The sequence below is a fragment of the Lissotriton helveticus genome, chromosome 6 (genome assembly GCF_964261635.1).
Source record: "Lissotriton helveticus chromosome 6, aLisHel1.1, whole genome shotgun sequence".
NCBI lineage: Eukaryota > Metazoa > Chordata > Amphibia > Caudata > Salamandridae > Lissotriton > Lissotriton helveticus.
Genome location: NC_136067.1, coordinates 75981300 through 76007294, shown reverse-complemented (window position 1 = coordinate 76007294; position 25995 = coordinate 75981300). Strand labels below are relative to the sequence as shown.

Below are 25995 nucleotides of genomic sequence, written 5' to 3'. Positions count from 1 at the left end.
ATGTGGACGTCAAAGGCGCCTATTGTCTCCGGAGAGTAGGGCTCCAACGAGGGCCAAACGTCTGTCATTCCGAGCGATTCCCCCGGGTCAAAGGGCACGTTTCTTGGCATGGGAAGACATTCTAGCTTTACGCGCGGCTCGGGTTGGAGACAAAGCGTCAGTGGAAACGCAGCGTTTGTAGCTCACTGTATCCTTCAGTCGGTGGGCGTGGCGGAGCCGGAAGGAAGCGATCTTATGTCTCACCTGAGGAACGCCATAGGCGAGGGTCACAGGCCCCGAGGCTTGGCATGATAGCTCGTCAGACGGCAAGCCTCTCGGCGGCCCTCCTCGCCCTCTGCCTTTTTTGCTGCATAATTCCTCTTGCATACCCGCCGGGCCTTCCACCCCAAAACATCCGAGCGTCGCTGTCGCAAGGCAGTGTTTCTGATCTTTTTTCCTTAAGCTGAAATGCATCAGTGTTGCACGTGGCACGCCCAGTTACACCCTGTTTCCAGCTCGGGCTTCCAATCCCCTCCGCCTCCGGTGAAGCATGGTGGCGTGACGTGAGGTGGTGACACTCCTGTCCCACGCCCCCTCTCAGTAGGCGCAGGGTGCCCTGCTGCGATCATGGGGGGGAGGGGAGCGTTTCCACTTCGGAGGTTCGAGTTAACATTCCAGGAGTTGTATTCTTGGTTTATTGTAGAATCGGACCAACACACTCGACAACAATGATATGTGAAAGCAAAACACTTCACTGGACCAATGGTGTCCCGATGACACAAAGTAACCTTTGTATCGCATGTCTTATGGGTGAGTCTCTTTTCCGTGGTGCCTGAAAAGATGGAGCTGGTCCTTGTAACACTAGAGACCCCTAGATTGGACTTGGGGTATCCAGCTTCAGAGGCCATCCCTTGGAAATAGCTGCACCACCTCCTGCACGGAGCCCTTTGAAATAAAGGTCGGCGGTTTCATCGGTTTTTAAAAGGCCATGTCTTCACGCAACAAATCGTGTAGAAACCTGGCCTAAAATGTAGCGTGCCTGGCAGCGGCTACATGCTGCTGTTCGCCAGCCAGCTGCAGACGGTGCCAGGAGGGATCTCGGATCTGGCCTAGTGAGCAGCACAATGTGCTCCATTCTGGGCGTACCAAGCAAGGAAGTGCCAAGGAGTGCCCAGACTTGTGCCTAGAGTGTACCATGCCAGACAGGAACAGGGAGCCATCTAACCAGGGCTGTTCTACACAGCGCCAGAAAGCAACACATTAGCACTAGACGCTTCAGACCTCAGATCTTTCTGATCTGGGCTGAGTACCGCTGCGACAAATTGCAAGAAAGCATTCCGACTTCTAGCCTCGATGGCCATGCTAGAAAGTGGCACGCATACAGTTCTGAAACGGCACCTTAACTATTCAGCCATCAACAAATTAACCATCATTTTTGTATTTTTCTATAGCTTTTACTTTTACCAAAGCATCATAAGATCTACATAAAATCAAATCTGTGTTTTCAGCCACGACGGCCATAAAAAATTTGCAATACAAATTAAAATATGATGAATACAAGATTAAGTCAAGACAAATTCACAATTAGTCCTTAAAATCAGAAGATGTTAAAATACAAATGGTTCAATTCAGTCGACAAATTTAAAAGTTTAGTTGCATTTGCCCATCTTCATAAACTATGCAGTCAATGGCTCTCTTGATCTAGACACCTGCATATCCCTACTTCTAAGGTTCTCACCGTCCAAACCGACTCACACCGAGCCAAGCCCCTTGTCAAAGTGCTGATTTCAGGGCTATCCTGTCCCAATCCTTTATTCAGTCTTGTATGTTAACAAATGTCTTTTGTGCCGAAACTACAGTAAAATCACAGACCTTATGCTGGCTTGAGTGTCTCCAGGTCGCTCGATGTCAGGATAACAAACAACACGTTCTCAATCCTGGCCTTTCGGTTTTACAAATCATCCTTCCCAGATGTGTACGGCCAGTTGGGTCAGTTTAAGTTAAGACTGACCAAGGAGCTACAAGGAGAGCATGAATGTGTTTTATATAGTCCATGTTTTGCATCAAACAAGCCTTGGCAGAGAGTGGGATGATCTGGAAGGTTTGGGGACGCCTACTCCCGCACATAATTTGTTTGTAAAGAAGGCCATGCAGTTAATTTTGTAGCACACGGTTTTCAGACAAATTGGCTAAAAAGCCATTGAGTTTTTACAGGCAATTAATATGATGCTTGCTGTAACAGTAACAGACGTCCAGGTAGCCGTAGGGTAGATTGTAGAAGATGGTTTAATAAGATTTAGTTACAGGTTCTCAAGATGGTAAGTTTCAGATGAGTGTATAGAATATAGCCCCACCAGGAGCAGTCTCCCTGCTGATCAGCCTGCACACTCTAACTGACTGGCGATTCCAAACCTTCAATTTCGAATGCACTGTTCACGTGCATTATTTCTACATTGTGGCAAGTCGTGCATGTTCCTGAAGAAACATATGTGCTGCGCCTCGGGGATTAGCTTAAAGTGCTGAAAGTGGTCCAGATTTGTATGGCGCATCCTTGATAGAAGCCCATGTAAGTGCTCCCCAGCCGCCATGGGCTGATCTCACAAACTATGGGCACCCATAGATGCCAGGGGCCATAGTTTTGTTTCCTCCATTATAACTTTAGACTTAAATACCCAGCATGCACTGAGCTGAATGTTAGAAACCCGTCTCTCTCCAGTTGCTTCATTACTACCCTTTCCGTTGTGTGTCAGCGCCAGGGTTGGTACCCACTGCTCCCTACCCTTTCCGTTGTGTGTCAGCACCAGGGTTGGTACCCACTGCTCCCTACCCCTTCGGTTGTGTGTCAGCACCAGGGTTGGTACCCACTGCTCCCTACCCTTTCCGTTGTGTGTCAGCACCAGGGTTGGTACCCACTGCTCCCTACCCCTTCGGTTGTGTGTCAGCACCAGGGTTGGTACCCACTGCTCCCTACCCTTTCCGTTGTGAGTCAGCCCCAGGCTTGGTACCCACTGCTCCCTGCCCTTTCCGTTGTGTATTTACAACAAGGGGTGGTGATGGACAGAGTCTCTGAATTAAGCAGAATACTCTCACCCAGTCAAGAGATCAGGGCTAGATCCAACACCGTTTTTTAGCTCACTGCACCATCCCAGTTTCAGAACCTGGCTGTATGCAAATTAGTCTGTCCCTGGCCCAGTGCATCATGGGAACAGGGCAGACCAGACTACAAAAGCCAATTCTTACACTGGGAAGGAAACAAGCTTCCGTTGTGTGTCAGCACCAGGGTTGGTACCCACTGCTCCCTACCCTTTCCGTTGTGAGTCAGCCCCAGGCTTGGTACCCACTGCTCCCTGCCCTTTCCGTTGTGTATTTACAACAAGGGGTGGTGATGGACAGAGTCTCTGAATTAAGCAGAATACTCTCACCCAGTCAAGAGATCAGGGCTAGATCCAACACCGTTTTTTAGCTCATTGCACCATCCCAGTTTCAGAACCTGGCTGTATGCAAATTAGTCTGTCCCTGGCCCAGTGCATCATGGGAACAGGGCAGACCAGACTACAAAAGCCAATTCTTACACTGGGAAGGAAACAAGCTTCCGTTGTGTGTCAGCACCAGGGTTGGTACCCACTGCTCCCTACCCTTTCCGTTGTGTGTCAGCCCCAGGGTTGATACCCACTGCTCCCTGCCTTTTCCGTTGTGTGTCAGCGCCAGGATTGGTACCCACTGCTCCCTATTCTTTCCGTTGTGTGTCAGCCCCAGGGTTTATACCCACTGCTCCCTGCCCTTTCCGTTGTGTGTCAGCGCCAGGATTGGTACCCACTGCTCCCTATTCTTTCCGTTGTGTGTCAGGACCAGGGTTGGTACCCACTGCTCCCTGCCCTTTCCGTTGTGTGTCAGGACCAGGGTTGGTACCCACTGCTCCCTGCCCTTTCCGTTGTGTCAGCGCCAGGATTGGTACCCACTGCTCCCTATTCTTTCCGTTGTGTGTCAGCCCCAGGGTTGATACCCACTGCTCCCTGCCCTTTCCGTTGTGTGTCAGCGCCAGGATTGGTACCCACTGCTCCCTATTCTTTCCGTTGTGTGTCAGGACCAGGGTTGGTACCCACTGCTCCCTGCCCTTTCCGTTGTGTCAGCGCCAGGATTGGTACCCACTGCTCCCTGCCTCAGTAATGGCAGCGGTTCCCTCTGACATCCATGGTGTTGGCGTTGAGGGTGCTGTCGGTGTGTCTCGGTTGCTGGTTGGCTGCCGCCTGCCATTCTCCGGCCCGCTGCAGGGCTCTGAACATTTCTGGGAAACTGTTCCCTGAGGGGCCAAGCTCTGCTGCTCTCAGGAAGGAGGCCGCCAGCCTGGGGGGCCTCTGGTGTCTCCAGCTTTTCAGCTTCCTTTGACAAAACAGCTTGGCCTTTCCTCCCCACCCAGTGAGAAGCGAGGCTAACCATTCCCAGGGCTTGTCGTGTTCAATCAGCAGCAGTTACTGGGGGTATCCCTGCATTTGAAGTGCTTTATTTTACCGCAGCTGTGTAGTTATGGTTGAGTCGCGCTCTCCATTGAAAAATGTGCCTATAACCATTTAGCACATGGACTGATTTGCACGAAATGAGGCAGTTCATTAACTTTGTCTGAAATGGTTCGGCATGACCAGTTCCGTGAAGATCCATGCAGGAGTAAAAAAAAGTAAAATGGGGGAGGGAGGATAACATTTTCCTTCATTTTAGCTCTCTAGTAAATTTGCTCTCTCCTACTGCCTGAACCACTGTGGCCTCATCAGACTTGGCAAGAGAGAGGAACTTAAAGTGCCTTTGTTGGTATGGTGTAAATCTGTCCAGTAGTTTATGAAATATTGGTATTAAAAATGTGGCAGAGCAGGCTTTAAACGGTTGACACCTTTTTAATTGATGACTTGTGAGTCTTCTCTATCACATTTTGACTTTTTTGAGAAATATTATTAGTTGGAGAAGGCCTCTAAAAAAGCTTTCAGCCATCTTGAATCTGATTGTCAGACTCAAGTTGAGCACAGTGGAGACAATTTATATATCGCCTCAGGGGGCCAACTCCACAGGTGTCCGACCCCAGGGGAGCATATGGAGGAACCTAGAGGCGTGGAAATTGTGAATGCTTTATAAGGAACAAGGAAAAAAGTCTTGACACTTAAGTCAAACAGAGATGTTGACTACACAAGCAGTTATTTTAGGTAGTGGATATGTCTACCATTTTGTAAAAGAGTAAAAAAGAAAAAAGAACCATACAGACACCATGTAGGGAAGAGAATTAGGGATGGGTTCAGTGGGGTTGGCTGGTGTCCAGGAGGTGGCTGAGGCTACCGCAGTGAAAATGAATGTGGCAAAATAAAATGTTGTTTAGAGCCACTAAGCTAAATAAAAGCATTCCTTCATGTATCACCACAGTGCAAAGGTCAAGTTTCAATTTATTACAACAATAGATTGTGACCTGCCACAGGATAGCTTGTTACATTTACAAATGGAAGCAACCAGGCAACATAAAAATGATTTTATTTTACTACACACAAATGTAACCCTTTACATCCAGTTTTTGGTTAATCACCTTGTTTTAAAATAAATACACAAGGTACATTTTCATGGCATAAATGACCTATGCAGATGGACAGAGTGCACTAGTCTATTACCATTGTTATGGGAGGGGCATTATGACACACTCAGCTGCGCCTCTCATGAGTCAGCCCCTCGCCACACTCAGAGAAGTGGCATATATATGTATATATACATGTATGTATATATATATTCACACACACAAATATATATAAACAAGCATTTTCAATGCAATAGGTCTCCAAATTGCAAGATTTTTAAGCCTCATCGTAAATGATAATGCCTTTTATGTGTTTTTCGAAGCGACACAAATCTAAAAGGCATTGTCTTTTCTAATGCTAATAGCTCAAAGTCTTGCAAATGCGAGACCACTTTAATGTTGGCCGCCTCCCCTTTCTTTAGACGCTGTCAGCGTATTCAGGTTACAGTGAGCATCGTCTAAAGAAAAGGGAGGGGGGGGACCCAACATTAAAGTGAAAGCGCCTATGGGTTGCTTTTATACAAAGTCTAAAAATAAATAAAGAAAGCTTTTGTAGCGCAGCCGCTAGAGTGAAAGGGGTAACGCTGTAAATTAACTAAATAAATAAGCACGGCCGCTAAAGTGAAAGCAGACTGTGCCGTAAATGAAATAAGTGTGGCCGCTATAGTAAAAGCAGACGGCGCTGGAAATGAAAAAGTACATGAATAATAACAATATAAAAGGAGGCAGCGTGCTGCGACATAGTGGGTGGAATAGGGAAGATCATGAAAGAAAATAGTGCTCATTGACTAGATCAAGCAGACCCTGTAACAACACAAGTAAGAAGTCCAGTCCTCTTGGGAGGTTACAAATGCAGTCAAGGCGGTACCAAGGAGGGACTACTAAGCCTATTCACAAATGATAACGATTTCGAAAGTATAGTCACAGGAGCCAATCGAAAAGATGGGTGGAGCTTCTATGCCATACCTCTACACAGCATGCCTCGTAGAGCTGGGCATGCTCTACCCTGGCTCGACCTAAAAAGGCTGAGTTAGCCGTGCTGAGATTTGAAGATGTAACCTTCAGCTCACAGCTGGAGGTTCAGAGAGGAGAACGAACTCACTGAACCACATTCCCAGCTGTGAATTACCCCACCACAGTACAGGGCTTACAAGCAGTCTCACTTTGTCTGAGGTCGGCGGGGGTGATGATGACCCAGGCCCAGAACAGGAGTACAAAGCCCACCCTTTATGTCTTAAACAACGATCTCCCCACCTTAGAACATGGATAAAAGAAGCTCCAAATCTGTCGGGGATTTCTCCACTCCAAGACTGTGGTGGACAGAAGTGCCCGAATAGTAGCATTGCAAGTCTATAAAAGGTGGTAAGTGAGTATCGCTGGATTTTGGAATGTAATACGGATTGACTCGTTTGTTGGAAGGTATTTCTGTAACGTTGATGCTTTGGCAGACTGTTTGAGCCTTTATACAAATGAAAAGTGCATATACACACTATGAGCAGGTCTTCTGCAACATGTCTATTTTCACACGTTCCCTTTAGACGCAGGCAGAGATGCTGTTCCACACTTGCTTTGACGCGGCTTCGGCAGGCTCTGCCTCACAAGCACAGCGCCAAAACATGCTCCACAGTGGCCATGCTGCACCCTCACGTTTTCTATCCATCCACACACTTTCTTTTCATATTCGTACATTGGTGCAGCAACAGAACAAGAGCACAACTGATCCTCACACACTACTTCAACACAGTAGCCATTTAAGCCCATGGCCGGGATAGGCTCTTCTGCCCATACCACTCCCACATGAACGTCCATTCACCGAAAGGCAAGGGGGGAGCGGAGCGGAAGTGACATCACACCCCATTTGACCTATGCATTCACTCACACACAAATGCTCACAAATTAACACACATTCACTCTCTCCCACAGGGTTATAATCTAGCTACTTGTACTCCATATTCACTAACACTGAATAATAAATAACCTGTTATTCACTATTAGTGTAACAAAAACAATTACCAAAAAAAGCAGATTGTATCCCCAAATGATGTCCATAGGGGTGAGGAGCCCCAGCGTTTCTGAAAGTGAGTCCATGGGATGCAAATGCAGTGTCTGTGGTTGCAATGAGCAAGCTAGAGGCCTCAAGTGCAAGACCTGACGACCCCGGTATGACGTCCATGCACTCCCGCAGAGTAGAGCTACCCACCCACCCACCCACAGAGGCAGCTTGCCAGGGGTATACATGGAAGTATAAATGCAGCAACAGCACAAGCAATGCCGAGGATTCACGTGTAGAAATGATGGCCGGAGAGGTGAGCTGGTGACTGTGTTGCCAGAAATGTAACCAGTGGCCCTTGGTGTGTAATCGTGGCTTTTCTCACTTCCCCCAAATCGTGTGATCCTGCTCAACCCGATCATGTCTGCCAGCGTTGGGTATATATATATTCGTGTTTTATAACTGGCAAACATGATCATCGCGGTATCAGATCTGATGAGGTTTGTGGGTCAGTAAAGACACCTGTCACTTAAGATATGCTGAACATAAAATGAACTATGTATATGTGTGTGTGTGTGTATATATATATGTATATATATATATATATATGATACGTTTATAAACGGCGGTGGTGGGGGGCAAGCCATCCACCAATATTTCGGTTTGTTTAGATGTTGGATCCAGAATAAGAGCGCTTCGGACATGCTCTTGGCGCCTCCGGCCCCTCCAGCATGCTTCCATGGTGGGCCCATGGAGTGAGTGTGTGTGGGCCGATTCACAGAACTAACTTAAGACAAAATCCTAAACTTACTACTTTTGGTATTCACAGAAGTTAGGATTTTGTCTTAAGACAGACTTAAGACAAAATCCTAACTTAAGTTTGTCTTAAGTCTGTCTTAAGTTTGTTTTAAGACAAACTTAAGACAAAATCCTAACTTCTGTGAATACCAAAAGTAGTAAGTTTAGGATTTTGTCTTAAGTTAGTTCTGTGAATCAGCCCCTGTGTGTGTTCCAACACCCCGCCTGCACCCTCGGCGATGCAGGGGTTAATGAGTGCAGCCCATGGTAATACCCAACTCTCCCAACCTGAGATCACAAGTGACACGTAAATAAATAACCGGATGAAGGAAAAAAATAAACACAAATGCCAATTAGGGCGGCTGTAAATTAAAACATGTGTTTTAGCTGCCCCCACGTCAGTGCAGCATTGTGACACCTCGCTCCCCAGAAGTGTTTTCTTGGCAGTAAATATTCTGTTTTTAATTAAGGAACGCGTAAAAGCGCCTGTGGGGGCGTGGAGGGTATTCAGCAGTGGGGATTGGGCCAGGAATGAGCGATGGCACAGTGTCGTGAAAGGTAAGAGGTTCCCGCTTCTGCCCAGGGCGCCTGGCAACCCCCGGTGACCCTGTATCCTGGCCGGGCCGCCCTGGTGCCTTCTCCCTAGACACCGGTCTCATGCCAGCACGCTACCGCCTCTGATAGGCCAGCGAGGGGAGGCGGGAGTTGCAGCCACGTGCATTGTGGCTGATGCAGTCAGCCTTCATTCACATCAGTTACACCAAAGTGACTAAAGTAGTTGATGAAAGTGTCAATAAATGTTAAATCACGGGGTGGTGTCCCCATGGGAACCCTGATGTATCCTACCTTCTTTCCTCAGTGCCATCGATGTTAGGGTAACATGGGAAGAAGGCCTGGGAACAGGTGCCCCTGCACGTGGCCAGGGCTAAGGTGCCATTGTAATGCAGGCATAAAATGCAATGACTGCACACCCGGACTCGGCATCACGTGGCCGCCTTCCTTGGACATCACTGTACACGTTTCCCTGTTGGTCCGCGCCCTGAGTTTCTTTCATTCCTTTCTTAAACAACAAATGTAGCCCGCTCTGCCCAGGGGAGCTCTTTTCCAAATGGGCAAAGACCCCTTGTGCAGGGCCTGTCAGCACAAAGTGCACCGGAAGTGTTTCAGGTCGCCCCTCCCTCATCGGGTGCATCACGGGTCGGACCTGGCATGGCACCCTTCCACTCCACTTCCAGCTCTCCCTGCGCTGCTGCATCGCCCGCTCTTGTCTTCTCCTTGCTTTCACCCCTGTTTTCTATGTACCATCTCCTTGCTTTTCACTCATTTTTACATCTTTGTCCCTGCTTTCACCCGTTTTTTTAGTGCCTTCTTGCTTTCCCGGGTTTTAAAAATAAAAAGCGGTTGGGAACTCCAGCGCCTTGAGACCCTCACGGTGATTTGTCATACTTTAGAAATTGATTGATGAACAGCAGATTTATCATCTTGACAATCAGGCCCACTCAACAGGAGCAGCATATCCCACTTCCGGCCCCAGTCTCAAGCCAATAGGCTTGTCACAATCACTTGGGTGAGATTAACAGTAGGACTACTTTTAGACCTTATATTTAATGTATGGACAAGATGGTGGCGATCCGTGCGAAATGTTGCAATCTCCCCTAAAATTGAACCATTTGCCTTCAAAGTTTGTTTTCGGTGGTCAGACTGTATATTACTCCCCTTAACCCCTCCCGCCCCCTAAGGTCCTCCTCAGTTTAATCTTCTTAAAGCTCCTACATTTCGGTGTAAGACCAATGGCGGGAAATCCTTTGCAGTCTTAAGAACAAATGCTTGGAACCAACTCTCTAAACAGATGACATATATCGACTCTGAGAACCTGTTCAAGAAAAACATCAAAACTTGGATAGTGTCATCTTATTCGAAAATATCATCACCCTCCCTCCCCCACTGGTGTCGCAAAATCCTGCTCTTCCCTGCACATTGCCAAGATGTTCCTAAAGGAGCGAAAGTCACGCTCTACAAATACTATATTCAATTCAATACAAAACCACATTGTACTACATAAAATGCCTTTACATAGAGTAAAAGTCCCCTGCAGGGATGGGTGGCTGGGCGCAGTCTGAAGGAGTGCAGTGACGGTGGCGCACTCACTCCTAACCTCAGGTAGAGTCAAGCCTGCCCCTACTTCTGTAGGTGCTGCTGGGAGTGGCCGCTGGCACTGATCCGCGCCCTTAAGGACCAGCATTTTAACTTCTTAGGAGAGCCAAGGAGGAGGCTGAGGATATCTGTGCGCCCAGAGGCTGGCCAGAAAGTCCAGTCGCTGAGGCGACTTTATTTGACCTTGTTAGCTTTCTGTGCCTTTGAACAGCCTGTAGGCTCTGCCAAGTTTGTTGGGAGCCTGTAGGACTCTGCCAAGTTTGTTGGGAGTCTGTGCCCTCCAGTCCCACATGCACAGGCAGCTAGGCCCATATTTAGCAGAGGAGGGCATGCTTGCAGGCCGCGGCCCTGATTGTTTCTGACAGCACAGAATAACATGGGGAGATCTGGTTTCCAATGACATGCTCTCCTCTCTCTGGGCCACAGCCAGCTTCCTTTCTTACATAGGTTCAGCAAGCGTCTCCGTACATATTACAAGCTTCATATAGGGTCTAATCCCCTCCCAAGTTTGATCTTCCTTCTCTGTCCTTTTACGCATATCCCCCTTTCTTCTCTTCATGGCTCCATCGCCTTTCCTAACGCCATCTTCCTTTCTCCCATCCCTCTCACCAATCTCTTGGTTTCCCTTACTCGTCTCAACCCTACCCTTACACCGTGGTCCCTTCTAGAGCACACGGATACCCAGATAGGCCTTCACGGCGCTTGCCACAAGTATGACCACCGCCATACAGGAGAGAGCAGGAAGGGCTTAGCGGGAGAACAACCAGGTCTTCAGTTGCTTCCAGAAGCTTAAATGGTTTCGAGTCTTTTTTAACAAAGATTGCAAAGAGTTCCATAGGGTGGTGGCTTGGACACGAAAAGCACGTCGGCCCATTCTGGCTCTTCTGTGGCGGGGTATTGAGGCCAGATTCAAGTCTGCTGAGCGTAAGACTCCCGTGGGGGATATTCAGTCCTGCAGCATTTCACCTCTCTGCGAGGACCTGCACCCAACAAGAAACCCAGTCCTTTCCCTTTTAATGTAACACAAATGCTTCACACTAGGCGGCCTCCGATGGGTTTTCGGCCACCCTCCTTGATTACTTTCCATACTCAATTTTTAGTGCAAGGCACTGCGAGCTGTGTAACTCATCTATGAACCTCCTCTCCAATATTCATGCAAACCCCAAAGCCTTACCTTTCCACCCCTCCTCAAGACTCCGTAGGCACCCCGCTTAGGTACTGATATCAAATGATTGTGCCAGAGTAGATCTAGCTACTTGCTGAAGAACACACAGGCTTTAAACGATGGGGAATATGTGCAACTGGCTCGCTGCCCTACAGAGTTAAGCTGTGTGCGTCTTTGTGTTGGAAATCTTAAGTAAAAAAGATATATACATATATACACATACAGTTTTGAGTATCCAGAATTATGCCCTGTGCAATAACTCCCTGTACACTTGTAGCCTACCAGTGTTGGTAAGTATAACACAAACAGAAACTATCCTGAGAAGAAAAATCAATATCAGACAGTTGAATTTTGTAGGATGACTTGTTTTTACTCTCAAGTGGAATTAACTCTCCAAACAGTCAACAGTGTTTCGAGCACTGAGCTCTTCTTCAGGGCTGTTACAAACATAGAAACATATGTACATGAATACCAATTTAGCATGCACACATAGGCTATAATATTAGCGTAGGAAACATTGGTACATATGGTGGGGCCTCGTTAAAGAAAATAGATTGCAGCTCTGCAGAAGTTAGTACGGTCAGGGCTTCACAAGCAACCGTGCCCTTCCCACCACTCTGGCTTCAAAGTGCTCCCCGCAGCATCCCCGGCTGCAGGTCACGCCGAAACCATGAAATCACTCCTAACTAAAAGCCCATTCACATTCCGCCTTCCGGTTTTTTTTCCGGTTATAAAAGATATGCTTCTTTGTTAAATGTTTACACTAATTCTTTGCTACAGTTTAACTCGTGTCCAGCCTGTTGGAAGGTGCTTATGACATACTACATGAGGTAACCGAGGCACATAAAGCGTTTGGCCCGGAATTGCATACAACCGGCCAGGAAGCCGGGCGTGGCCTCTCGCGTCTTCTTTCTACATCCTCTTTTACTTCCCTACCGGGAGTTAGTAGGCATACAGAGGGCCTTGCGCCCCAAATTAGCCATCGGTTGAGCAGCTAGCCAACACTCCTGTAAACAACTTAAACTTAGACCGTTCCAAAATGTCTTGCAATCATTTATACTCGGACGTCGAGATGGGCATTCCTCCATTGGGGGTCAGAGACTGCACAGCGAGTCTGTGCCGAGGGGCCCTGAAATGGCCGTGACGCAAAGGGAGATTTTTAAAAGATTGTACCTTTTCGGCATCCTTCTGCTATGAAAGGGAATGTGCAGCTCTGGCACACAGAGGGGTCTGGCCACAGTGGCACGCTGGGCCAGCTGGCAAAGCAGAGGCTTGAAGTCGGAGAAAAGACTGAAATGCTCACTCAGCAAGAAGTGAAGGGATTTCTGAAGTCTCTGGCGTCTGCATCCCTGGCGGCCGCCAGGTGGCGCCAGAGCGCTGTGCGAGGTCGACTGTTCAACCTTGCTGCAGCAGGACCAAGGCCCGCAGCGAGCAGCAGTGGGAACCAAGGCCACGCGGAACAGGGGGGATTAGGGCCAAGGCTCCCCAGAGACGCCGTTTACAGGCTCCAGAACCCGCTAGGGGTCCTGTTCAATTTCAATGTCTCAGCTGGGATGTGAGAAAAAAAAACCCTCTAACAGAACAGTTTGCGACGTAGGATTGTCTGCTGCTCCCATGTATACATGAATGAGTGTGGTTGTGTGCCAACGAGTGAGCCGATGGACGAGGGGCCTCAGAATGGAGGGGCAGCACATGTTTTGATCTCTTAAGGAGACGATGAGGCTGTGCTCGCTTCACTCGGGCCCTAGGCGTGCGCCATGTCCGCGCCAAGCTCACACAGCTTGTACAAGTGATGGGGCCGGGACTGGATATTGGCCCTCGTAAGGCAACAGTCGATAATTTAACAACCATTGAGCTCTCCTAGTTTCTCCCAACACCACAGAGTGCTTCTGAGATGGGACCTTCGATTCTTGATGGCAATAATTGTTTTAGATGTCAGGCAAAATCTTTAGATTTGGGAGGCCCATGTGTTGGTTCCGTTTATACCAAAAATTTTCTGTTACGTGCTCTTGCATAGCTCGTTCCCACAATTTTTCTGGTCCTGAAACACTTTCATGATGAAAGTGCCCTTTATAACAAACAGGACTAGTTTGTAAATGTGTCTTTCTTTTAGTTGTTGTACAAGTTAATTCTGTCGCAGACGTCTTTATTTGCATACTAGCAGCCCGTCCCGACGTTGTCCGGGTATGAAATAGAATGTGTGTAATGTGGGTATTTGGCAAGGGCAATTTATTTTAAAATCGCGGTAGACAACATTTTTTGTTTCATTAGAATAGGGACGGAGAAGGGCCAGCTGCAGCCCTGGTTGATGTTAGCAGGCGCGTGTAATTAGTGTAGTGATCCGCCGCCTGAGCTACACTACAGCCCTGGCTGATGTTAGCAGGCGCGTGTAATGTCGTTGAATGAACGAGTTATCAGCCGCGGGTAAATCCGTTTAATGAGAGAGTAAAGTGACAGCAAGTAGGAGAGGCTGCAGTAATTGTCCCCGAAAATACGCTCACTTGTGTGTTCCCCCGCTTGAGGCCCAGATGCAGGCCTGTTTGATGTTAGAAGGCGCATGTTCCCCCGCTTGAGGCCCAGATGCAGGCCTGTTTGATGTTAGCAGGCGCGTGTTCCCCCGCTTGAGGCCCAGCTGCAGCCCTGGTTCATGTTATCAGGCGCGTGTAATTAGTGTACTGATCCGCCGCCTGAGCCCGGCTAGAGCCCTGGTTGATGGTAGCAGGCGCATCTAATTTCGTTGAATGAGAGAGTTCAGTAACAGCGCGCAGGAGAGGCTGCAGTAATGTTACTTACCAGGCCTCCAGCTAAACGCGTTTGTCATGCCCCCAGCACACGGCCACAGCAGACGATCTTCTGATTAATGTACGACCCACATGGCATGAAGGGCGGAACGTAGCACACGCCCCCAGCGTGCCCCTTGATGCGGCACAATAGCGTTCACATGGCATGAAGGCTGGACACACGCCCCCAGCGTTTCTCACGCCCCCAGCGCAGCAACGTAATTGGCGCTTGTATGTACGACTCACATGGCATGAAGGGCGGACACACGCCCCCAGCATTTGTCACGCCCCCAGCACACGCCCACAGCCCACGATGTGATGGCCGTACCACAAGCCCCCAGCGTTAGTCACGCCCCCAGCCCACGCCCACAGCACAACACAGACACGCCCACAAGGGACTACTTTGCAGGCACGGTTATTGTACCTTTTCAATGTATATGGTGTCCTACGGTACAATTGTATGTCTTGCACTGTATGATTGTGATGAACACCACTGTTTCTTGGAAAGTTAATCAAAACAATAAAAAAAAATGTATATGGTGGCCGTCTGCATAGCCTATGTCCTTCTGCTGCAACTGCCCTTTCCAACGCTGTATTGGGTGTTGTGATTGTTGCTGTGGTTACTGAGATTACCCGCCTCAAAGGTTTGTGCTCTCTTTTTATAATATTAGTATGGAAAAGGCATGCTGGCTTCACCTTTTTGTGCAGGTCCAACGATAGGACCAGCTTCTGGGCCTGCCCTCTCCACCAGCAACCTAAGCCTGCATTCCACCTTGCAAGCCAACATAATGTAAAGCAATTTCGGATAGCCTAGCCTTCCCCCCCGCTCCCCCATTTGAAAACACAGACTCGGAGTGTTGATTGTGCCCAGTCCTCTTACCAGGCACCGGAGGCACCACCCAGCCCTGTCCTGGTCAGAACTGGGCAGAGGTGAGGTTGGAAAGGTTTTCTCTCGCAAACTCATCGTAATTCTTGTGAATACTACGAGTACCACCTGTAGTTCTCAAATCATTCTCCATGAGGGGTTCAGCCTTCAAATCTGGACTATCCCGCTCCTTTCACTCAATTGTGACATTCTGTAGCATTTACTAACCATAGGTAGGGTGCTGAAGCACTTGCTTATGTGGGTAGCATGCTACGTCATGTAGGGGTTGTGCTGTAAAGGGTGCTATGGTTGTTATGTTTCCATGTAGTGCGTGAGGAGCACCAAGGTTGGTTATGTTAGGGGATGCAGCGCTTAGCAGTGTGGTGGATGAAGACATGTGAGCAATAAAAACGCACTTTACGGTATTCTTTTCGCTTGCAGCTTTGAAAAGCTCTGCAGGTCCCTTTATGGTATTTCTTGTGATCCTTCTCCAAGAAGCTGTTCACAAACCAAGTTGTGAAGGCTTAGATTTGTTCTTTAAGGTTTATGGCCCTCAGCAGACATAGGCTGACGGGAGAGCTGTGGTAGATTTGCTGGGATGGGCTCTGTCACCCCCAACCCATATATGATTGACATTGTGAGGTGCCAAGAAGAGGTCATAGTGCATATCTAGTTGGGATCTGCAGTGGTGGACTAAATTAATATGGTCAGCGGTATAGGGCAGATCTGTTCAGTTGTTGGTGGGTGGTTTATTGCTATGGATTAGTACAGTACGGGGTGATGGGCATGACCCTTAGGGGTTCGAATATGAGTGTAAAAGGGCCGAGCAGTATAAGGGATTTATTATGCAGCATGTTTGGACTACGATCATTCGCCTGACTGCAGCGTGTTATGGTATTGGCATTAAAGTGTGCCAGTAGGGTCATTAATGAATTGGAATTGCTGTATAATACTCATGCTAGGCACAGGTCAGCCATATATAACTTATTTGGGCATAGAAAGTTGTGCGTTAATTGGGTTGTTCAATATCTGTGGACTGTAGGTTGCATCTGAAGGAGCAATTTGTTCCAGGTTCAATCTCGGGTTAATGGGATGATATCTGTTCCTTGGGAACACCCATGCTTTCAACTCTCTTCTGAAGTGCAAATGCTTCAGAATGCTTCAAATTCTGACCGGTAGTGAGTTCAGGAGCTTGGTGACTTGTTCTGAGACCGCAGTGCCTCCCGTGGATTTCTTATTCAAAGGTGGTTTGATAGTCCATGACGCAAGTCTGGAGCACAGTGTCTTATTTTGTTTGTTTTGCTTGAACTTAACTTCCAGGTGTAATAGTTCTTTTCCTTGAGAGGCTCTGAATGATGCAAAGTGCTCTGAACATTGCTCGCCTAGCTACAGGTAACCAGTGGAGTGATTGCCGGACTGGAGTCTTGGGTTCTCTTAGGTGGAGTCTTAGAGCAGCATATTGAATAAGTTGCATTTTGCATATGATGAAACGGGGGGGGGGCACTAAAGTATAAGATTTTGGCATAGTAAAGCTTGGAGAATGAAAGTGTGAGGATAGCTTGTAACTTTTGTTGGTGTCCAAGATATGGGAAGATGCGTCACATTGTTTTTATTGTGCAGTACCTGCCCTTTGTGAGCTTGTTAACTTGTATTAAGGCTAGCTCTGAATCCATGGTTCACCCACAAACCCTTACCTCTCTTCACATCATTGGAGAGGCCTCCAGTTCCTTGGGTCCGAGGGTGGTAGGCTGGTGTTTTTGCCATTTCCCACTGGTTATGATCATGTGTCTTTGTGAGGTTGAGCTATAGGTGGTTACTGATAATCAATGCATTATTGGTGTGAGGGAGCAATGCATTTTTGGTGTGAGGGAAGTTAAGTTTTAATTTGTAGTGGTCTTCAAGTCATTCACATTTAGGATGATTTGCATGTCATCTGCATAGTTGTAACAAGTGAAGTTAAATTATCTAAACAGGCCCAGTAATGGGGCGTTGAGTAGAACGTATTGCTCATTTCCCCGAAAGCACAGAGTAAGTATAGTTCTTTGATGTCACCTGCTCCCTCCACTAGCCCCCCTTTAGGGGGTGTAGAACACTACCTTGGTTTGCCTTGGAGCCCTGTACCTCTGCTTTTGCAAGCTTGCCATGTTTAAGTCCCTAGTACAGGTGACACTATGCCGTTTAGCCTTAGCCCGACAAATTGTATTGTAATTGTAATTATATAGCGCTTACTACCCCAGATGAGGCGTAGAAGCGCTTTTCGGACGGTAGCATGCTACACCGGAACCCAAAAAGGATTAGTGGTGGATTAGTATAGTTAAATTTAATCAGCGGACATGTGAGTCTGTTAGTTGGATTGAAAGGATAATCGGGGGTTAGAAGACGGAGGAGTCTAGAAAGTGTTTATTGGGAGATCATAATAGTAAGATGAATGTTCCAGCCTAGTGCCCCTTGTACACTGTTCTTGTATGTAATATAAAAATACACTCTTTGCATCTGCCAAGCCGCATTATGACAGACGATATTGCATTCACAAGCCATTTCTGTCAACTTTTCATTGCAAAATGTAGCCACGCCTGGCAGACCTCCCGGAGAAGAGCTAAGAATACTTGGCTTCTGGCAGAGACAAGAGTCTTGTGTTTACTTGAGGCTGGCTACAGCATCCACACGCAGTGCTGGTGAACCATGTGAATAAATCCATTCCCGAAGGGATCATTAACGATCTGTCTGGGGTTGGCTAGGCTAGAAAAAGGTCAAAAGCGACCACTTAAGGCGCAATGACAGGCACGTGTTTTCCAGCTCTCGAGATCTAGCTGCTCTGGAGTGCCCAGAAGGCGACCTGCCAGCGCCCTAATAAACACCATAAAGCAATACGACTGTTCTCGTCCTTATCGGAACACTGTGGGGGTATTGAGGGCAACACATGTCCGTAAAGGGCCTACTGGCCCTCCCCAAAAGGACATTGTAGCTGTCATCTGAATGTCCTCTTCAGAAGCCTCATCCTACAAGTTGCAATGAATGAGGAGTTGAAAGTTGCCACTGAGCCCTGGTCCTGCTTATGGATCGGAGAGTTGGTTGACAGCCTATGCTGGGCTTGTGGTTGTAGTACTAATAACCTGCAACTCTAAAGCTTAGGTATCCGAAGCAATGACCTGTGGTGACAGTCAACTAAACATAGCTGCTGGAATGAGTCGGCCCCACCGGTGGTTTGACTGCCAATAATGATCGACATTCTGGCAACACAGCACGGGTTGGAGACCGCTTCAGTGCGCATGTCAGTTTGGTCATCCTGAGACGGCCGGCCGGCCGGCCAAGCCCACATGCGCAGACAACAGTGCCCCGCCCCCAAGACTCTGCTTTTGAAAGAAAAAAAGAACGATAATAAACGCTTTTATAATTGGTTTTTTTTTGGTGTAAGTTTTGAGGCTGGTGGGCGATGCTCCTCCGCCATAGCAGAGCTGCCGATGCTGGTAGAATGACCAAGTGTTACCCTCAAGATTCTTAACTTGGTTTGTCTTCTCTCCTTCACAGTGGTCGCACGCAGCTCCAACGTCGGGTTACGGAGAGAGAAAAGCAGCCGAAGGTAAGGGCAGACGGAAGCAGTTTTCTTTGCATTTTGTTAAAATCTGTCAGTTTCCCAGCATGCAACTCTTTGCTTGGGGATGTACATGATGAGGAGCCTGAGAGAGGGGCAGAATGATAAACGGAGTTAGGGGGGCCACAAATCTGAGCCCATAGCGGAAAGATACAGAATAAAATGCTGCCACCTGGCAGATGGAATTGTAACTGGATGGAGTACTGTGAACACAGTGCGCACCTGATGCACACTGCCTGCCCTTCTGCCCAAGGAGGGGCTTTGATTGTTTCTATAGAGGCAACAGTGATCAAATCTGTCCAGTGGTCAAAGTGCATAAAGAAAAGTATAGAAACTGTAATCCTGAGTACAGTGAAGCCAGGGTGGGCAAGTGTGAGGGCGGGGTCACACATGTGGCTAAAAATAAAATAATCTGTGACTATTTTGTTGGCCTTTCACCTACAATTAACTGCATATAATATATAATGCACCCAACTTAAACGAAAAATAACTTCAACTTAAATTTATCTGCAGGAAATGTATTTTTGTGGTAGAAAAACGCGGTTGATTAATGCTTGGGGGAATAACCGGACAGTCATTGATTTCAACTTTAGTCGGTGCGCTGGGAAATAGTAACGTGTATTTGTAATGCTAAGAGGTGCAAACCTCTGATCGAAAGCATTGTGAATATGCAGATCGTTAGTTTAGAAGATGTATTACACACCGTATAAACAGGCTGTTGCAAAAAGATTGTATTTAAACGTTTACAGTGCTTTCTAAAGTTATGTTTTAGTAATATGCTGACTATAAGTAGGGTAGATCTTTTCATAGGTTTCCATAAAAAAGACAAAATCAAGATTCTCTCAATGAAAGCCTGTGCCGGCTCCCACGCAGCCTTCAGATTTGCTAATTAACCATTTGCACACATTTACATTTTTTTTTTTCATGAGCTGGGACCTTTGAGAGAAGACTGGTTTCTTCTTTAGCTGCCTCTACCTCCTCCCTCTGTGCAGTAGAGGAGACCCTCTCCCCTTTCAACATGCGGCAACTCAATCGTTCAGGGACCATGGTTTTTTAACAAAAAGTTTAGGAACTGTTTAGATCAAATTAATAAAGCTTGGAAACTTCCCTGCTCACTTCGACCTCTGAATATGTCTGTCTTGAGTAGCAGCTCCTGAACCCACCTGTGCTGCTGGCTTCTTCTTTAGAGCAGAATCTACGACTACAGGAGGCACACAGTCTCTTCATACCAAGCACTGACAAAGCCAGTGGGTCCAGCTACATATTGGCTTTACCAATGCTTGCTTATACAGCATATAAAGCATTCCAACAGGCAAATTGTGAGTCCTAAATACATTTAAAAAACCTGCTACTGAGAAAGAAAGAAAAAAAAAGGATTGCTTTCTCAATCCAAAGTGTGTTAACCCAAAAAAAAAAAGACGGCTGATTCAACATACTTTTGAAAAATGAAATGTTCCCTCATGTTTTGCAATGCGAGCACTCCAAAGGAGGTGGACTGATGCACCAAACAGCCAAAAGCAGGAGGTGAGTGAAACATGCTCCTTTTGGAAGCGCTAAAGCCCACTCTGCCTACATGTCAGCCTTTGCGTCACTCCGTTTAGACAGAAGCCCTTCCTCATCATACTGCTGCTTCCAGCAAATGAGAGCTGCTGGCATCAAGAAGTGCCTAGTAGCTCACCCAGCAGTCACTTTATCGGTTGTCTACCCAAATCCTCCAAATTTTGTTGACGTTTACTCAGAGCTGCCAACATGTAACCTGTGATCTACAGGCCAGACTAAGGACTCTTTAGTATGTACGTGAGCTGAACGGATGTGAGATCCTAAGGGTCTATAGCTGAGTCTGTGCTCACATTTCACAGGCTAACAAACCCTGCTTGCAAGCACTTCTGTGCCCCACAAAGGTCTAAATCCGAGATTCAACTGCCCATCCACAGGTCCTCAACGCCTCCTTTAAGCATGTCTGAGCATTTAATGGCCCACTGTGGAGTCTGAGCTTCCATCCTGCTCTTAAAGATTGGGCTCTCGCCACATTTCTCAACAATGGTAAAAAAACAAAGTTCTATTCTGCACATATATAGTATACAAGCAGCCCGTCCCGACGTTGTCCGGGGATGAAATAGAATGTCTGCAATGCTTTCAATTTGCAAGGCAATTTATTTTTAACACTTACTCTGAATCGCCCAATCACCAGGCTGAGGCCCCACGTTTTTTTTTAAAACTTACTCCGACTCGCCCCATCACCTGGCTCAGGCCCCGCGACTCAGAATCGCTTATCACCTGGCTCAGCCCCCGCAGAAGAATGCGTCCACTGTGAAGCCGTATCCTCAATGCAATTTGGGAACGTTTGTGTCCGCTGTAGACGCGAACAAACGTGTTTGTGCGCTCCACCTGATGCTCCGCTCCAGCCGACAGCAATTAGACGCCCCACATCGCGTCAACGTGCAACGCCCACAACAATGGTAAATGCAACGCCCACTTGTATTGGGACGACGCCCACTCGTATTGGGACGGCTCCGCTCCATCCAACGGCAATTACATGGCCCACATCGCATCAACGGCCAACGTCCACAACAATGGTAAATGCAACGCCCCCTTGTAGTCCCAGCAGGCCGCGCCCATCGCTCTATGCACACGCCTAAATGGTAAATGCAACGCCCCCTCGTATCGGGAGGGCAGTCCCAGCAGGCCGCGCCCATCGCTCTATGCACACGCCCATGGCTTTCAGCAGAACGCCCACGCCCACAACGGACTACTTTTCCCCTAACGTTCTTTCCCCCTTATAATGTATATGGTGGCCAGCTGTATAGCCTTCGTCCATCTGCTGAAACTGCCCTTTCCAATGCTGTATTGGGTGTTGTGATTGGTGCTGTGGTTCCTGAGATTACCCGCCTCAAAGGTTTGGGCTCTCTCTTTATTATATTAGTATAGATTTGCAGATGTTCAGAGTGTAATACGCAGTTTATTTCCATTCTCAAGTTTGGGGAGTGACACGAGTCATCAAGCTCCTTTGTGCCTTCCCTCAACAATGGTAGTTAATAGCATATTATATTGTGCATGTCTGCACATATGATTTATACCATGGTACTTCTCATACGAAAACCAGGATTCAAGGAGCTACATTTGTGCAGCTTTGTACAATCACACTGAAGAGTTCATGACTACACTTGGAAACAACTCTCCTAGTAAAGTAATTGTAGCAAACAATCTATGACGTATTAAACAGAGTTTTTGCACTGCAGTAATGTGTGAACTATTCGTAGGACATATATATATATATATACATGCCATAGCAGTGAAAATAAATGTACCCCAAAACATGTTACTTAGAACTGCTGTGCTAATAGATGCACATTCACACATTTATTAATACTGTGCAAAAGTTTTAGCACAGTACAAGAAAATGGCTGAGAAAAACGTTAGTAGTTACAGATTGCTTGTTCCAGTTTATTTACATTGTGAAGAAAAAAACCCGTTCTTAATAGTCACGAGGCATCTTGAGTATGATACTGCCTTACTGAACAAATGTAACTGCTTACGTGTTGGTTTTGAGGAGATGCATCCCGATCCACTCGAGGCTTCGCCGCTCGTGAGTAATATCCCCTTCTCGCGCTCAACAAAGGCTATAAATAGCATATTACCCTCTGCGCCTCTACTTATGTCCTAAATATATATACCTAGCGTTCTAACATGCTGTTTTGCCTGGAGCACCGTACATGTTGTACGTGCTGCTAATGTAGTGGGCTCATAAGGCAGTAGCTGTGCTGCCATACTGTCACTGTTGCTCTCCCTACCGGACACTTGCTTTAGTCTTCTGCCCTCTTTTACAACTGGTCTCTCGCTTTCTCTCTATTTCTCATTCCATGCCAGACACTGTTGGTTTTGGTGAAGCGCACGGGTCGATTTCCATGTTTGATGCTCAGGGCGCTGAATTGGTTTGTCGCAAACTTGTTCCCATAATGATCCATCACAATTTTATGTCTGATGCAGTAGTCACCTCAATAGACTGTCTCTTCGACTCAGTCACCCACTGGTCCGTCTCTGACAACTACCATGCCAACTCTGTAAACCGCCACCACACCACTATAAACCCCACCCCACCTCTGTAAACCATTGTTCACCATCTGTAAATTTAGTTTGTCAATCCATTCTCACCTCTGTAAAATCCTGCTTTACGTTGGTTAACTCGCCATCTACCTCTGCAGTCTCCGCTTCTCAGCGACCCCACCTCTGTATCTCCCACTTCCAGCTGTCCATCTGCACATTTATAAGTCATCAGTCCACTCTGGCCGATGTTCTGGAAGACACTCTGCCCCACTCTGGAGGTCATCGGTGAAAAAATGAGGCAATCCCGTTGGTGCGGCTTGTCCTTGTTCCAGGTCTAGAGTGAAGGATGAGATGATGGTGCCATTAAGAAACCAAGAAGCCCAAAAGGGAGAATGTGCATGCCAGTTGTCTCTGGGACCAGAGGCACAGCTACTTTAACTGAGTCATTGCTGCACAGAGTACTACAAGCCATTCTTTCCATCCTGAGCTCCCATAGCACACAAGTGGCAAACATGCCAACATTTTGGAAACGGAAAGTGGGAGATATTTTTAAAATAATCGGGAGAATGTATTACTCCCATTACGCGTTTTGACGCCTCATAAGGGATACCAAGCACTATATAAATGCAGACCCCTCCCTCTTCTATCCCTTCACTATACTTTTCAACTCAAATAACAGACTCGCATGTTCACCGCTCAAATGAATTTTATATTTACCTACACTAATTCACCACAAATCCTTTCTGGGTTCCGGAGTAGCACCCTACTCGCCAAAAAGTGCTTCAACACCTTGTCTGGGGTAGTTGGCACTATATAAATGCAATTACAATGAACGTCTGTATCGGCCAGCATCTGGTCTATTGGCATGTATGGGGCTTGCAAGTGCAGAAATCAGAAATGCAAATATATGTTCTTCCCTCAGAAACTAGGAAAGTCGCTTTTTATCTAACGCTAGCCACTTCTAACTTATGCTGCACAAATTTGCTTTAAATTGTTTGGAATCTTTTTCAGTGAATGACATAATATGTTTGCACCTCATCCCATGTTGACCGGACCCAACAACCAATTGTATGTAGCACAGATGTGCGAACCATGCCCTTTTCAAGCCTGTCTCTTCTCTCTCCTGCAGTTATAAAGTTCCTCGACGTGTACCAGCGAAGCTACTGCCAGGTGCGGGAGGTGCTGGTGGACATCTACCAGGAGTACCCCGAGGAGGTGGAGTACATCTTCAAGCCGTCCTGCGTACCGCTCATGAGGTGCGCGGGCTGCTGCACGGACGAGGGCCTGGAGTGCGTGGCGCTGGACGAATACAACGTGACCATGCAGGTGAGTGACAGCCGTGGCGGCGCCGCCCACATTACCGTCCTCGTCACAGTCATGTTCCTTTGTGACTGTGACGAGGAAGACTTATGACTCAGAGTAATGAACATTACCGGTAAGTAACCGAGTCATTACCATCCTAGTCCGTCTTCCTCGTCACAGTCACAAAGGAACATGACTGTGACGAGGAAGACTATGACTCGGAGTAATGAACATTACCGATAAGTAACGGAGTCATTACCCAGCGAACCCTCCCCGTCAACAGCAAAGGGCAGGGGATCTAAATACTGGCACACTAAATCTATTGACAATTCGGAATCCGATTTGATCTGTGCCACAAATGTGCATCCTGCTTTGCCAGTGCACTTCCACACAGGCCGCTGTCAACATAGGACTGACAGTGACATGGAAAAAGCACTTTTAATTTGTCTTCTCATGTATGGCGATACCGTGCCCCCTTTGTTTGCATTATTGCGCTTCCCCTAGCACCGGCGCCCTGTGCAGTAGCCCCGTTCCCTTTACCCTTAACTTTTCATCGATTTACCATAGGGGAATCTCCCTGATTCCACCTCCTACCCACTTGTTGCTTAAAAACGTGATTATTAGTTGTAAAGTTGTTAATGCCCAGAATTACTTTTTTTATTTAAAAAAATAAATAAAGAAACCTTTTCATCCCCCACAAAAAACGCAGCAATTATTTAATGGGAGCTCCTTCTGCCAACTGGCGATTTGGAAATGCAGATTTCATAGGGACTGGTGAGCGCCTTCGAAGGTTTAAGGCAGATCCCCAATTTTCAGGGGGTCCCACTCGGCTTGTGGCCCATGAGATCTGTGAGACGTAGGAGTCTCCGGCAGTGTGCCAAATTCTTTAGGGGCCCGCATCATTTTGCACTACGCCATCGGCCAGGCCAGTCCAGCCCCCATCCCCCTTCAGTGGCCCTCTCCTGCTAACTCCAAGAAATTATATGATTTGGTTAAATCATTAAATATGCAACCTAGGTCCCACATTAAGTCAATAACTACTACCACTGACTCTTTAAATATACCACTTAAGGGTAGAATTAAAATACATATATTCACAGAGCTAGATTTAAAACACTGGGCGCATTCCGAGAGCTGTAGGAGGTAGGCCATGCTTAACATGGCTGGGTACGGAGCAGCTGGCTGTCGGTTGAATGTGTTGTGCAATCTATGCGTACCTGCATATGCTCCTATTTACAGCGGGTGTGCATGTTTTCTTCCCCTTCAGATAATGAGGCTCAAGCCACATCAACGTGAGCTGGTGGTCGATATGAGCTTCCGGCAGCACAAACACTGTGAATGCAGGTGAGTAGTCAACGCCCACTTCATCTTTTGGACTGAATGAGGGCTTCTTACCCTATACACCGCTTGGTTTTAATCTTCCAATAAAGAATTGTGAAACAGAGTTTACAAGGAGGGAGCGGACACACAGACTGGAGGAAGCACCTAGAGATATTCGGTGGAGGAATATAGACAACCTAATCAATCTACTTTGCCTATCTCTTCGCCCGTTTTAACACCATGGACAACTTTTTTTTTCTTTCTCCCAGCTTGGTCTCTGCACAGCACTTTTACTACCATTCGGAATAGTGTTTCTGGCTTTGTCCCAACCACTCTTGCAAGACAATGGTTTCATTCTTTCTGGTTAGAGGAATTTCCTGTGTTACTTCCACTGATCTTCACCAGGGTTCTCCAAAGTCGGTCCTGGAGGGCCGGATATATGCCAGATTTTTCAGATAACT

The 25995-nt window shown here is 47.2% G+C and overlaps 1 protein-coding gene and 1 long non-coding RNA gene across 4 annotated transcripts in view; one reads left to right on the top strand and one right to left on the bottom strand.

The window, feature by feature from the left end:
* Positions 1 to 25995, bottom strand: part of LOC144762245 (uncharacterized) — a 637926-nt gene that overhangs the window by 532611 nt on the left and 79320 nt on the right. Inside the window, exon 2 of the long non-coding RNA XR_013596068.1 lies at positions 23021 to 23246. This is a non-coding gene — a long non-coding RNA (uncharacterized LOC144762245). The remainder of the gene's footprint in view (positions 1 to 23020; positions 23247 to 25995) is intronic.
* The window catches only part of VEGFA (vascular endothelial growth factor A), a 74370-nt gene that overhangs the window by 17638 nt on the left and 30737 nt on the right, over positions 1 to 25995 (top strand). For all 3 annotated transcript variants that reach the window (XM_078647389.1, XM_078647388.1, XM_078647387.1), the window contains exons 2-4: positions 18805 to 18856; positions 24042 to 24238; positions 25482 to 25558. In XM_078647389.1, coding sequence (XP_078503515.1) covers positions 18805 to 18856; positions 24042 to 24238; positions 25482 to 25558 — 326 coding nt within the window. The remainder of the gene's footprint in view (positions 1 to 18804; positions 18857 to 24041; positions 24239 to 25481; positions 25559 to 25995) is intronic.